The sequence below is a fragment of the Dysidea avara genome, chromosome 11, assembly GCF_963678975.1.
Source record: "Dysidea avara chromosome 11, odDysAvar1.4, whole genome shotgun sequence".
Classification (NCBI taxonomy): domain Eukaryota; kingdom Metazoa; phylum Porifera; class Demospongiae; order Dictyoceratida; family Dysideidae; genus Dysidea; species Dysidea avara.
The window spans coordinates 2074329-2088947 of record NC_089282.1 but is presented as its reverse complement, the minus strand read 5'-3'; the positions used below and the strand labels follow the sequence as shown (position 1 = coordinate 2088947).

The following is a 14619-nucleotide window of genomic DNA, read 5'->3' as shown; positions in this document are numbered from 1 at the left end:
ACTAGCTACATTGCATCGCCCAACCTTGTCCACTGCAACACTACCTTCCGGAACTTCCAGCCGTATTCTCACAACAACTATTCCATGCAGCGGTTGGCTGCAATGGTATTGTCTTCTGATCCATGCAGCGGTTGGCTGCGATGTTTTTGCCTTCTGTTCCATGCAGCGGTTGGCTGCCTATGGTATACGTAGTTGCAGGTGGCAGCTTGACTGTGTGTGGCAGCTTGGCTGTCAATGCAACCATTGTCTGAGAGTGTATGATCCTCCATCCAAATGTGAGACAACCACCCTTCTTGTCAGCAGAGGATGATGTCATATACACACCAGCAGCTAGAGATCCTTCTTCTGCAGCTACTGTCAAAGCCAGCCTCTAATAAAAGAAAAAAATATCTCGGACATCCACAAATTGGACTAAATCAATCCAATTCTTATGACCAGTGTGACATCTAGACCACCAGAATGCCAGTTTTCTTCCTGTAAGTGGAAACAATCAAAACTCAACACCCAGAAGTTTATAAGATAGATTTCTAACATTTACACATGGATGTTTTCTCACTGTTATGTCACAGCTCTGACTTCCTGTGAGACTACTACTCTTCACAACAGCCTCTGACAGTCCAACCAAAGCAGAGCAATCCTCTGCTGGAAACAAGGGAGCAACATACCAGGGAAATCATTTCGAAAAAGGAACTCTAAAGATATTATGACCGGATTAACTACCCATTTTCTTACAGTCAGAGCTGCCACAATTGCTCATTCAAATCAAAGAGCAACAAATAAAACTCAAAGGCTAGCCTGTTTGCTGTAATCCTGTTTTCTTCCTGTGGACAATTTCTGATTGTCATGGCTGATTTATTGGTGTTACTATTTCAACATGGAAGAAGTGTTACTGAATCTTATCACAAGCACACACTGCTCTATCTGCACACATGCAATAGAGGTTCCAACTGGTCCATAATGGGGTCTTCCCCCAGGGTCCATGACTAAGGTAATTAGGCTAATTATTTTTTTTCTTTTGCTACTTAAGATGTGGACCCAAGGATAAGACTTCATACCAAGGAGCCCACATTTCCACCTATTTAAGTGTGACCTAATTGTGAGTTCCTTTTCTATAAACCTGGACCTGGGCTACCATATCAGTAGTGCAATCAGAAACAACTAATCCAGATATGGGGAGAAAATATTGCTGATTAATTATGTGCAGGCCTACTATTGTTCACTATAAACAATTCCATCAATGGTGGCAGCAGCTGTTCCAAAAAGTATACTTGTAATCTGGCTTCTAGTGGGGGGAGAGCAGGTAGCCAATCACAGGAAAAACTTCCATATCTGCATTAGAAAGTGTCTGGTACTACACTTTCATGGATCGGTCAGAGTCTCTACCTTGATACTACTAACAAGCAATTGATAACAACATTGAGACGTGAGCCTGAGCAGTGACAATTGGCTAGCTATTTATGAGCAGTGTTAATATGCCATCAGTATCCCACTACAGAGATTGGGCAAACTGCTGGACTGTTCACTCTGCCACTCTGTTTTTGCTTGTAACTATACACGGCAGCAATGTAGGGTTATTGAAATATTGAATCTCATCACAAAACACATTGCTCTATCTACACATGTGCAATAGAGGCCCAAACAGGTCCACTATGGGGTCTTCCCCCAGGATCCATGACTAAGGTAATTAGGCTAATCATTTTTCTTTTTTATACATAAGATACGGATCCCAAGGGTAAGACTTCCATACCAAGGAGTCCACATCTCCACCTTTTAAGTGTGACCTCATTGTGGGTTCCTTATAATGGTTATTCCATTACGAGAACACTTAGCCTATCATGCATTGTTCATAAGATTCAAAAGACAAAGCCTATCTAACATACATATATATGTCTGCCCTGGCCCCATTGAATATGCTTCTGTCATTTGGTCCCCATGTATGCACACAGAGTCACATCCATCAAGTTGAAATGCTGCCAGCTTCCACTTAGGACATTATTATGCAGAATTCTTTTATTTAGTTTCCTTGTAAAATCATCACACTACTGTTGTGTCTTGAATTTTTTGCATGTTTATATACCTAAATATTGGAGGTATATCCAGTAAAATACCGAGATTAAAAAACTATCATACATATGCATTAATTTACATACTTCATATATATTATTTCTAATCAGATTATTCTATTATCATGCCAACTGTTGCATTTCATTTGACGTAGGGAAGTAGTGTTAAAATATTTCCTGAGATAGCAAAATATTGCATGATGCACGGAAATTCAAGAATTCTAAATATTTGTTTGTGCTGTAAAGAAATAGTTAATAATATCCATTTGGCTCGATCCCGCAGGCATCCAATTTACACTGGGACACTTACATTCTGTAGGAATTCTAAAGAGTGATTCGTTATTATTATTATTCTCTTTTCTACAACTTTTCAAACATACTTAATACAACATTTTAAACAGGCTGTACAACCAAGTGCCCTACAGAGGATGAAGTTAGTACTTAGCCATCAGCTTCAAATGTTGAATTTTTACTTTAAAATTATTGTCAAAAATTTTAGGTTGGTAGCATGCTAGGAAGTCATGTTATAAAGTTAAGGAAATGGATGTGTGTGGAAGCCTGGTTTTGTCAAATTTGATAACAGCTAGCTACTTTTTCCCCGCTGATTAAATACTGCATGCACATTGTATAGCCATCTAAACACCCCTAAGTTTCCCATAGATTTGTATGTTGTTTGAAATCTGTCTTGCAATAATTACTATAACTATGCTGTAGTCTAAATCCCATATATTTTTATAGTACATATCTGGAAGAGAATACCGGTACTGAAATTTAATTTTTTAATTTCAATGTGATAGCTAACCAGTTTACAAAAAAGGAAACAGCTGGCCTATTTAAAGTGCACAAAAAGAAGTTCAGTTCCATGTCAGTTCTGAAGGTGAGAATTAGTTGCGAACTCTGAAAGTAATTTTCTGAGCTTTCCTTGAAGATCGATCACCTAGACACTCAGCCCTCACAACAACACGATGTCTCCCTACACTCATCTTGTGGTAAACCAGTGGACTAGTACCTAAAGTGTATTATAATTCATAATTACACTGTACATACATGTGATTAAGTAGTGGTTACCATTAATATTGTGCACAAAATATAATACAATGGGTGAAATTATAATGTAGCATATTCATGAATTACATCAACAACAATTACAGTATAACAATTCCTATTACACATAAGTACAGACTGCATGCACAGAGTGTTTTCCAGCTGAATTGGGTAATAATGATACACCTGTTGAAAGCAATTTATAAAATTTTCTGAAATGGATGCAAGCAGTCCATGCAAGGTCATAGTCATGGATGACCCTTTCTACCACATGTGACGATGGATCCAACATTTAAAAGGGAGTGGCTTCCATTTTTAGGCACGATAACTATAGCTCATATATTCCTAATAGCTATAAAATCACCTTACAAAATGGTTCCACAGTTAAATCTTGCTTATATAAAAAACTTTTGAAGCATAAAAGCAGTTCCAAAAGTGAACGGGAATAATTCATGTGGCATAGCAACATATCAGTGCATGCTACCAAAAACAAATGCATAATTCGTCTTCTAAAGTGATGCTTTGTATGGCTTTACAGGATTATGAAGACCTTGAATACAATTTCTAGTGCATTGTTTCTGCTTGCTCTCTGTTTTGTGTGCATAAGCTATTCATCACATGATGACATTTCCATTCTCCAATCGCCCTGTATACCAATATCAAACCAGTACTTGATTTACATTGTTGACTGCTCTATTGAGTATTGGTCTTCTTCACACTTAAATGCTTTCCTACTAAACACCTGTGACAAGGCTATTTATACATGCAGCCTATGAATGCAGCAAGTCAAATCATTATGTCAAAACCTCTGCTGAATGCAAAGAGAAACTCACACACCCAGTGGTAACTTGAACCCATAGCAGCATGCAGTCTAGGCTGCTACATATGTAACTGCTACATCCATAATACATTACATTACATTACTTACAGGATTCAAACATGTTTCGATCCAACTTGCAGACAAATTTTATTTCATCATTTACTGGAATATGTTCAGCTGAGAATGTGATTGTAGCATTGTTTCCTTTCACTTTAGCACCCTCACTGGCTAATGATAGTATTGTACAACCTACAAATAACATTAAATCACACATACATGCATTATAGAAATATCAAACGGTATGGTAGTACTAGGGATCGCACCTGAAGTAATGCGCACAAGACCAGAGGAGTTGGTCTGGTTGTTCAGGCCTGAGCCGGACCAATAATCTGGAGCTGGACCAACTAGTTGACCAGCTCAGACTATATTACTCTCACGCAATCTATGCATGGATGATCATATCTATACGTGTACATTTTAGATGTTGAAAATGCATGACACAAGTTAGTTACCTACAATTTCTCAGCCTAACTAAAGCACAAAACTACACGTACAGTACTTACAATTACCTTATAGCACACCATAGCATTCACATCATTTTGTACAGGAATGATTGAGGGGTCTATACGTATCATGTGTGCTGACAGAGTTGGAATGTGGGAAACATCATGGGTACGGCTGGTGCATTCTTTGATTCTAAACCAGCACACTTAATCACAATTCAATCTTCATAAAATAATCATTAGTATTTTTTGGCTTGTCACTCTTGGCTTGGCTGGCTTGGCTGGCATTGACAAAATAGACACCTCATTCCATGGCAGGAAGTTGTACACCCATACGTCACCTGGCAGCTATCTGATGAGATTATGAGCAAAAATCAGTCCTCTTCAACTACTCACTTATCCGGTCGAGATACTGAGTAAATTCTCAGTCTCACCCCACATCCTGCCATTTTTGAATAGTGATTATATCCACCAGTATATTTACAGTATGTGATGATCAGTTCACTTCATTACATACTCTTCCAGACAAACCAGTATAGTATTTTGCATTTTTGTAGTTGTGTAGCTTTTTTGTTGTAGTTGTGTGAATTCATTGTATACAGCTAGCTGCTTTACCATAATAACAACTTGATTATAGGCTATTCTATAAGGGGGCTATGCTGCATGGATTCCCTGTCAAACTTTGGGGGAAGTTGCAAGTAATTGCTAGCTTTACTTGCTTTTAGCATAAATTTAAAGGCATTTTCAAGCCGCAAAAATTCTGCAGCTTTTGGGGGTTGCACCCCCAGACCCCCTTGAACTTCTAATTACTATAACTATACAGCTATATATAGCAAGTTCCCCTGCATATCAGCTAGGTCTACAATTATCTACCTATTATAGTATAGAAAGTCTGAAGAACAACAAAGGTACAGGCTAACATATATAGCAGTGAAACCATCACTAAATTTGCATATCTGAGTCTAATTTTCAAATATTTCCTGGGGAGCATGCCCCCAGACCCCCTAGAATGCTCGTGCTTCGCACTTCGCAACACACTGTACAGAAACTCCTCTCATTGGCAACACCATGCATACAGTAGAAATTTCAACATATACAATGGCATCAATTTTCCCTCCTCTGGCCCACCTAAAATGCCACATTTAGAAGTCATCCTAGAGAAATAAGATGACTATATAGTGTTGGAATAGTTACTTTTTAGAAGTAACTTATTACTTATTACTGTTACTTGCAACTAACTACAGTTACATATTACCTATAGAATAAAGTAACTGTCATATTCTATTACAGGGGTTGGCGAAGTTCTTGCAAATTCTGTAATTCAAATGTTCGCACATGCGCACTATTGCTCTGACTTTAATCTCAAGATTAATCTCCATAAACACGACTATCATCTACTAGAACTGCCTATTCGTATCTACTGGTAGATATTCAAACATAATACAGTACAGTAGTAGTTCATGTAGACACAGATTTGTCACCTCGTAATTCAAACTTTGCGCATGCACATACAATGCAGTTCAAATTCCTAGGCACAGAAGTGAATATGGTCATGTCTACATGAACTACTGTGGCTACCGTATCATATTCGAGCACTATCGGCATTAGGATATGTGCAGTTGTAGCAGATGACATCGTCTCAGCATACATGTAAGAGCAATAATACACATGTGTAAACATTTGACTACGGAATTGCAAGAACTTCACAAACTCCTGTACTTATGTACATAGTCCTAAGCTGTCACATGCACAGCTACCACCTTATCACGTGACATGATTGCATTGTTGGACATGTGTAAATCTTTGTTATAACTGTATTCAAGAGAAAGTAACTAGTCAGTAAGCTTCGTTCATTTATGCTTAGATTAGTAACTTCATTACTTTTAGTCTTAATATATTTGAGTCATTACAGTAACTTCATAATAGGCAATCCATTACATTTGTAAGTAAAGTAACTTGAGTAGTTTTTATAGCATATTTCATTTATATTACTTAGTTACCACAAAAGGTAATAATATTACGTAAAACGTTACAGAAGTAGTACAATACTCCTAACATTGTATATTATAGTATACTAGTATAGCTATTTAAAAATGTTGAAGTAGGGATCTAAGCGATTAAAGTAGTGAAACAAGAGATGAGTGATTGTATTACAGCATCAGTGGTGTAGCCAGCCAGAAGGCAAAGCAGACACCCACAAAATGCTCAACATTGTCATAATGATTGCACAAAGGCTAACGACCCTACAATTGGGCTAGCCAGCATACAGAACGACATTATTACAGCTTATAATAAATCACAGGTAGAAGCAAAAATTAGGAATTTCAAGTGGATTTTGGATCGAAGTAAAAGTAATGAAACAAGGGAATTGCTAAAAAGTGGTGAAACAAGGAAGGTTTCCCATACCTGCAGATATACTATAATTGTGGACATTAAATTTCTAAACTTCAGTCTATAACCATGACTGAATTAAGGATTAACTATCCACTAGTATATCTGATATACTCCATGTAGTTTATATCTGTTGCTTGGTAATATGAATCCGCAAATTTGTACATAGGGCCAATTGTTGAATTTTCCCAACCTCGTTACACCACCACTGAGTCTAGTGGAATTCTGCAGTATACACTAGTCTCTTCAGCACCACTTACAGAGGATTATGAAGTTAGAGTAAGGTATAATTCAAGATTTGCTACAGGTACTACTACATGCAAAGGCCACCAAATGCGATGTATAGGGCTTGTTGATAGGAGGTGGTGGTCAAGCCAGAGTCCTCTTCCCTGCTAGAGTAACATCTGTTGATCACTTTGTATCAATAGCTGTTGATGTCAATTTGGTACTTGATATACTTTAAGATGCAAGGAAGTTAGGAGTAACAAATGGTGAACAAAGGAGAGCTATTGGAGAAATAGTTGATGACCGTAATTATCACCTGCACACAAAACTTATGTAGTAGTCAAGTTACCAAATGCTGTTCAGGTGAGATGTGTTCCATGATATGTAACACTTTCACACCTCAGATCAAAGGAGCCGACTGGGCTACATTTCGTATGTAGCCCAGCTAGTCGGGCTACAACTGGGCAGTATTTATATAGACATCGAGGCCAAAATCGATTGTGGTGATCGATTAATACTCTCGTGATTAGGATGCATGACTTGGATTTCGGGTAATGGTAAAACCAGGAATGGAGAAATGGGAAATGAGAAATGGAGAAATGGGTGGAAATGGAATTCCTTTGCTGCAGAATACTCTTCATTTGTAATTGAAGGGGCAGCAGAGCACAGATTTTCTCATGATTTTGGTGGCCAAAGTAGCAGTGACTGCTGTATTAGACTGTTTTGCAACTCAATTGCTAAAAAATCATAAGATAAGCATACAACTGTACTAACAGAATGGCAATTGTATAATGTCTTGGTACAATATCAAATCTATCAATTAGATAAAGTCCAGAGGAGTGCAGCCTTTTTCATTATGGATGACTTTTCTCGATTCAGCAGCATGCTGGACCACCTACCCTGGCCAATTTTAGAACAAAAAAAGAAAATGTCTTAAACTACTTATGCTCTTTAAATTGATTCACGGTCTTGTTGAAGTTTCATCAATTACTCTAACTCCCTTAACCTTATATACTTGCAATCACTCTTGTCAAGATCCACTAATGATGTTGATGATTTTACGCAATAACTTGAGCTTTACTTATATCCCTAGCATCCCCTGTATGATTATCTGTGCTTGTAAACTCTTTTGGACAGTAGTTAGTTGGTGGATAATGCATATCACCCTGGTAGTATATCCTCGGCGGTATCAGTGGCTTAAGTTGAAGTGACTGCATGCTCTATCACAGTATGATTATGCAGAGTGTCATTACAAGTTAAGCGTCATTACGAGCTTCTGAGAATTTTTTTGATACAATGGTATACATGCTAGCTTGGATTTAAGCCTTAAAGTCATAATAGTGGTACAGTAGTGCATTTTCTAGCTGACTATAATTATAATCTAGCCACTGATATCGCCGGGATGATCTACAGTACTATGATCCTCCATCAGAAATTTGGTTCAAGACATTATACAATTGCCATTCTGTTAGTACAGTTATATGCTTATGATTTTTTTAGCAATTGAGTTGCAAAACACTCTAATACAGCAGTCACTGCTACTTCAGCCACCAAAGTCGTAAAACAATTTTCGCTCTTCTACCCCTTCAATTACATTAATGAAGAGTGTTTGTAGCAAAGTAATTCCATTTCCATCCCATTTCTCGTTTCCCGTTTCCTATTTCTCCGTCAGTCCTGGTTTTACCACTACCCGCCTTGGATTTGCCATGAAAACCACTCAGACGGAGAGCGTTTTGATATCCTCACCATCCTACGAGTTGAGAAACATTGGGCTAAGGTGAGAACTAGCGCTATAGCTTATTCACTGATCGTTTCCAAACGCTTTCGAATATGGACATTCCCAAGGACATGCCCCATCACAAAGCTACCACTCTGCACGGAGTAACCACTCTACAAGCAAGCTTACCTATCTAAAGGAACTCCATACTTTTTCCATAAACGGTTCAATAGCATTGATTAAAAGATTAAACTTGCGTAACCAAAATTTCCATGATATCATGTCTAGGATATGTCCATTCATCATAGCCGGATGAAACCAGAATGCACTAGCTGCTGACCCATAATCAAAAGTTTTAGGTATACATATATAATACATCCAGTGGCTACACTCATATTAGTTTGGGTGATTGATCACCCTGTACAGGCTATCAGCCTAATAAGTGTTACATATTAGCTGTAACACGGGGCCGGTTTGCCTGATATATATGCCCTCTGCCCTCGAACCCTGGGGCAATCGGGCACACATATCGGCAAAGCCCTCGTGCCCACGTTACAACTTTTACTTGTAATGCTGGCTAATGGTTATTAGTGTTATTCCTGATAAGTTATCACTATAGTGCAAACCTAAGTGCATTGCCTGTAAAACTGATATTAGTACATAATATTATCTTAATAAACTGAAACAGGCGTGCTATATTTCAGCTCAAACACAACTGCTTCATTGTTTCTAACATTTCTATCCGATCTTTCCTGTGCATGTTAGGGTGTAATGTATTCATATTTATTTTCTCACTGCAGAACTGAGTGCATAATTTTCTTATAGTCTACAATGGCGCTAAACAATCTGGTATTGTACGTGTCAAAAACCAAACAGATGTGAGATGTCATTCCAGTAGTCCTGTCCACTGAATACTAAAGGACCATTTATTTGTAATCGGCAGTAGCTCCATACACTCTAAGACTATGATTAGTAAACCTACTAGAAATTCTTGCTTTGTTGAACATATGTTTCATCATATTGCCCAACATGTTTCATCAACTGCTACATTGTAAAACCATGCAAGCTTTCAGGAGTACATCTGAGTGCAAAGGCAGATCTGAGGGGGGGAGGTGGGCAAGGGGTGCTGTTCCCCTCCCCCCCTGGCCATTCTCTTGCCCCCCTTGGACCTACTGTACTATATTGATACCAGAAACTAGAATCATGCATTCGCACTGTATTCAGAAGTATAGAAAGCCAATGGGCAAATAGAAGACAACAGTTATAAATGTACAACTGTACACTGTAAAGAAAGTGAGGCAAATAAATTTAGAATTTTTGTGCGAAGATTGAAATACTGTAATAGAGCAGTCACTACTCCAATAGAACAGTCACAATTCTAATGCATCAGTTTACAATTTGTACAAATCATATCAATACTAGCTATTCCTTGTTTTGATTTAGTATACACTTTACCATCAATTAGACTACAACAAGTTTGATACTGAAATTTGATTGGCTGAAAACGTGGTCTCTAAATCTCGTAGAGCCACGGTCATGTCCAATAGAGACCACGCTCTGAGGCGATACGAAACACGATAATTACGCGCCTGTAACATTGGCAACGCATGGGCATTTAAATGGCTAGTAACAGCCGTACTGAATTAGAGGGAGGTGTAATGGGCTTGTTTGTACTAATCAACGCTACATTACTTGCTTACAAGCAGCTGTCGAGGCACAACAACAGCAACAATGAGTTGTAGTCCAGTCGCTTATTCCAGTACTTCGATACATAGCACGCGCCTGTAACATTGACAACGCATGGGCGTTTAAACGGGTAGCAACAGCCACGCTGAGGTCCCGCCATGTCGGGAGGTGTAGATGGCTTGTTTCTAGTAATTAGCCATAAATTTCCCATTTACAAGCAGCTGTCAACTCAAGGTACAATAACGAGTTGTAGTCTAAATAAGTTAGACGTCAAGAACCACTGGGTTCTACGGGATTTAGAAAACCCTCAGGCGCTACAGCCCAGGGCCTTCGAGTTTTCTAAATCCCGTAGAACCCTGGTTCTTGACGTCTAACTATTATACAGGTTTATCTCAGATAGGCTAACCAATCTTTGTACTCATTGCAAAGCATTCACTTTTTTAGCCAAGTGCTATCAAATTTCTCTCAAATTCAATCCTAGGAGGTCTACTTTTTAAAAATTTCTCCTACTACAGTCTAAAAACTGTATTTCCATCATTCATACAGCTATATGCAGAATAAAGTCCTGCAAATGAAAATAACTTGTGTACTAGAATTCCATTCTTATCCTCTTAGTGACATAAACACTGTTGTGCACTAAAACGTCTTGCCCCCCCCTTGGCCCCCTCTGACAATGTCTCCTATGTCTGAGTGACCGAAGATAGAAAATGTCGTTACCATGTGCAACTCGAGATAGCAACTTCAAATATCTGTCTAAAATGTTAATATGACACCATTCAGAACCGGTCGCATGCAGTGGAACCTCAGACTCCAATATTCTGGGCACCTCCATTGTCTGGATAGCCCAAAGTAATCATGTGACTTGTATAGTCTATTAACCATAATGAAGTTTGGTTTAGATAAAGCACAACTGTCTACCTGTTAGGTGGCTTGTTTATTCTACTAATAGGTGATAATACATTTTACAGCCCAGGGGAGAGTGACCATAACTCCTCTGCATAGTGACTTCCTCCTATGCCCTTATGGATATTTCTGACGGTAGTATGTACCAGACTTCCCAGATACAAAAGATTACACTGTACTGCCTTACAGTCCTGTGTTCATGATTCAAGCTTGCAAAGCCTTCCTGGTTGTTCTTAGAACCAAACTCACTATATACACATAACAAGTAACTGCTTTACCTTGTACCATTGTTATTTCCCTTTTCACTTAAGACAGCTTATGTAACCTTTGATGTTCAACTCCACCACGTAGACAAAAGTTTTTCCATTGTAAAAGAACACCAAGCTGCTGGGTTATGAAAAACAATTATCCCTTTGCTCCAAAGAAAATTTTTTTTGCTACGAGTAATAGCTAGAGCTGCTTTAGTTTCCATTCCTATGCCTTCACTGTGCAACTTTCTTTCGCACACATTTTGTGTGACCGAAATACTGAAACTGGATTGTAAAAAAAAACTGACATTTTGTACAGGGTGGATTTTTTACATGTCTTTGTAATGCTGAAAGCTTGGCTGAGAAAGAAAACTGTCACCTAATACATCTTCTAGCCTACTGTATTTAACTATCTCTGTTACCAATGGCAAATTGCATGCTTTGTGTAATGAAACACTATGACACAGAAACTCACCACCATCATCATCTTCAATCGTAACACTACCATTCCGTAGGATAATAACATTTGGGTTAGGAATAAGAGACACTGTCAGGGTTTCACTTTCCTCTAGTATTGTGTCATATCTGATTGGTATGCTAATGTTTGTTGTAGCTTTGCCTGCAGCAAAGGTGGCTGTCCGTAACACAGTTGTGTAGTCCATCTCAGCTGTAGTATGACAGTAAAATAACACAGTTACTTATTATGCTAACCTGTAGCAGACCCATCCACTGTTGTTACATTGACTGAAACACTATCAACAATTGGTCCTCTTCTCACAAGTTGCACCACAGCAGTACCAACACTCTCTGATACAGTCACATCAGTACCTTCAATCCTAGGTACTATTGTGCATAATGATACAAGACACACCACATATAATATATGTGCATACTTACTTTGAATAGGGGCAAGGCCTATTCCTCCAGTATATCCCCATGACATCTGGTTACTAAAGCCATACATTGTCACTCCAAAACCTGATTGATCATCTGAATGACTGATCACCTGAGCTCCTTCATCAAGTATTAGTTGTGCTCCATAGCCCCAGGTGGTGTTGTCAGCATTTCTGATTGGTGTGAAATTTGCAGCACTTGGAACTGCATTGTTAATTGTCAATTGAGTAATATCAAAATATGCAGCTGGTATTGCTATATTGGTGTAATTGACATAGGGTCCTCGGAATGGATTAGCAGTTCCTTCAAGAGATGGATCAAATGGAGCAGTAGCTACAGCATAACTATCACGATACTGTTCACAAGGTGGTACATACAACATAAATGGATCAGAAAACCTAACATTGTCTGTTTGCCAACTTCTACTAAACTGAAACACTCCAATAGGACGATTTGACTGTATCAAACTATAATCACTAATAACGAGTTCCATAAATTCACCAGAGTTCAGTGTAAAGCTAGGATCAGCAGTGACTACACCAGTACCAAAGTCAGTTCTTGTGATGTTCACTGAAGTGGAGTCCTGGGCAGCAATCACCTTTATTAAATCACCACCTGTTCTTGTTCTCAAAGGAATTGTGACTACTTCATTTCCCCACATGTCTGTTGGTGGAATCTGCTCAATTAGATGGTCACAGGGTCCTGGCCGTTTTGGTCCAGGAACATTGCCACATTCATGTCCACTGAACACAGAAATTGGTTTATTTGCTTTTATGTGAGTACCAGTTAGATCACCAGGGGCCTGGCGAATCTGGAGATACAAAGCCTCAAATTGATTAATAGTAATTGTAGACACAGCAGGCAGTCCAAAAAAGAATCTATCATCAATAGAAAAAACAGTTTCTGTAGGACAGACAGTTACCCTAGTATTATTCTCAGTGCCAATAACTAATGCAACACTATCAATAGCAAGATCATCACTACTTGATGCTCCTAATATTGATGCTATCATATACTCATGAAGCCTTCCTTCTGGTAGTGTAATAATGGGGAGTGCTAGAAAACCATCATTGGAAGCTAATTGCTCATGTTGACCATACACTACTATCTTCCTGTTGCTATTTGTGTTGATACGAATCCCTTTAAATTTATCAGCTGGATTACCTGGGTTAGTCTCAAATACAATCAACTTAAAGGTTAAAGGTACGTAAGTAATTTGTCCAGGTCTGGCAAACCCAGTGAAAAGCTGTCCTGCTACAGTGGAAACAAAGAAACGAACACGTCTGTTTTCCTTAGTGGTGACCCAAAGAATTGGAGGAATTGCTTCTCGCTCTCCAATACTTCCAAATCGATTTTGATAAAATCCAACATAAAACTCAGTTCCTTCTTCAGTTTGTTCTAAAAGACAAGAACAGAACTTGAAAACACTCCGCTGGCATCATGCATGCATGATATTTAGACACAATCACATGTTATATGTAATGTTCTATTTGGAATTTCAAATTTACATGCTTGCAATCATTTTTTTATCATGATACTTATAGATAAATGGTTGCTAACATTCTGTATAAAATTTAATATCACACATTACAAGTAGGACACTTGCACATTAATAAAAAAATGTCTCAGTATCATTATAAAACTATTATAATGCTGTCACATACCATATCCTGGGATTACTATACGCTCAGCACATGTTGTGGCTACTATGCTGATCAACACTACCACCATAATATCCTTCATTTTGCTCTGCTCAAATCAACTATCAGCTGTAGTAAGTTGAAACAGGAACTACATAACAACAAAGAAGCCATGGAGCAACAGTAACATCTGTTCACATTTGTTGTGGTCAACACAGTACATCACAGCTCATTTGTGGTGTTCTGGTATTTGTAGTGTAATGGGAGACAGTTAGTAGGGCAGCTTAGTAAGTGAAAGTGCACATTCTGTACTTAAGTCTTCTAGTTTTCATTTTTGATAAGAGCCACTTGGCAAACCATCACTTGGAATTTAATGAATCAAATGCTCTAATATAGAATTTTGTAGCACTTTGGATTGCTTCACCAACACAGCCCAAGAGAAACCTTGCTAATGTACTTGGTTCATCAGAAATGGTTAGTCTCAG

General features: G+C 38.4%; 1 protein-coding gene across 1 annotated transcript; it reads right to left on the bottom strand.

Moving 5' to 3' along the window:
- Nucleotides 1-2830: 2830 nt before the first annotated feature.
- LOC136239103 (uncharacterized) lies at nucleotides 2831-14298 on the bottom strand. The gene is made up of 6 exons (XM_066029840.1): nucleotides 14159-14298; nucleotides 12498-13892; nucleotides 12312-12443; nucleotides 12076-12267; nucleotides 4036-4176; nucleotides 2831-3072 (listed from the first exon to the last, which is right to left on the bottom strand). The coding sequence occupies exons 1-6, from the start codon at nucleotides 14235-14237 to the stop codon at nucleotides 2948-2950; spliced, it is 2064 nt and encodes a 687-aa protein (XP_065885912.1). The 5' UTR covers nucleotides 14238-14298; the 3' UTR covers nucleotides 2831-2947.
- Nucleotides 14299-14619: the final 321 nt, after the last annotated feature.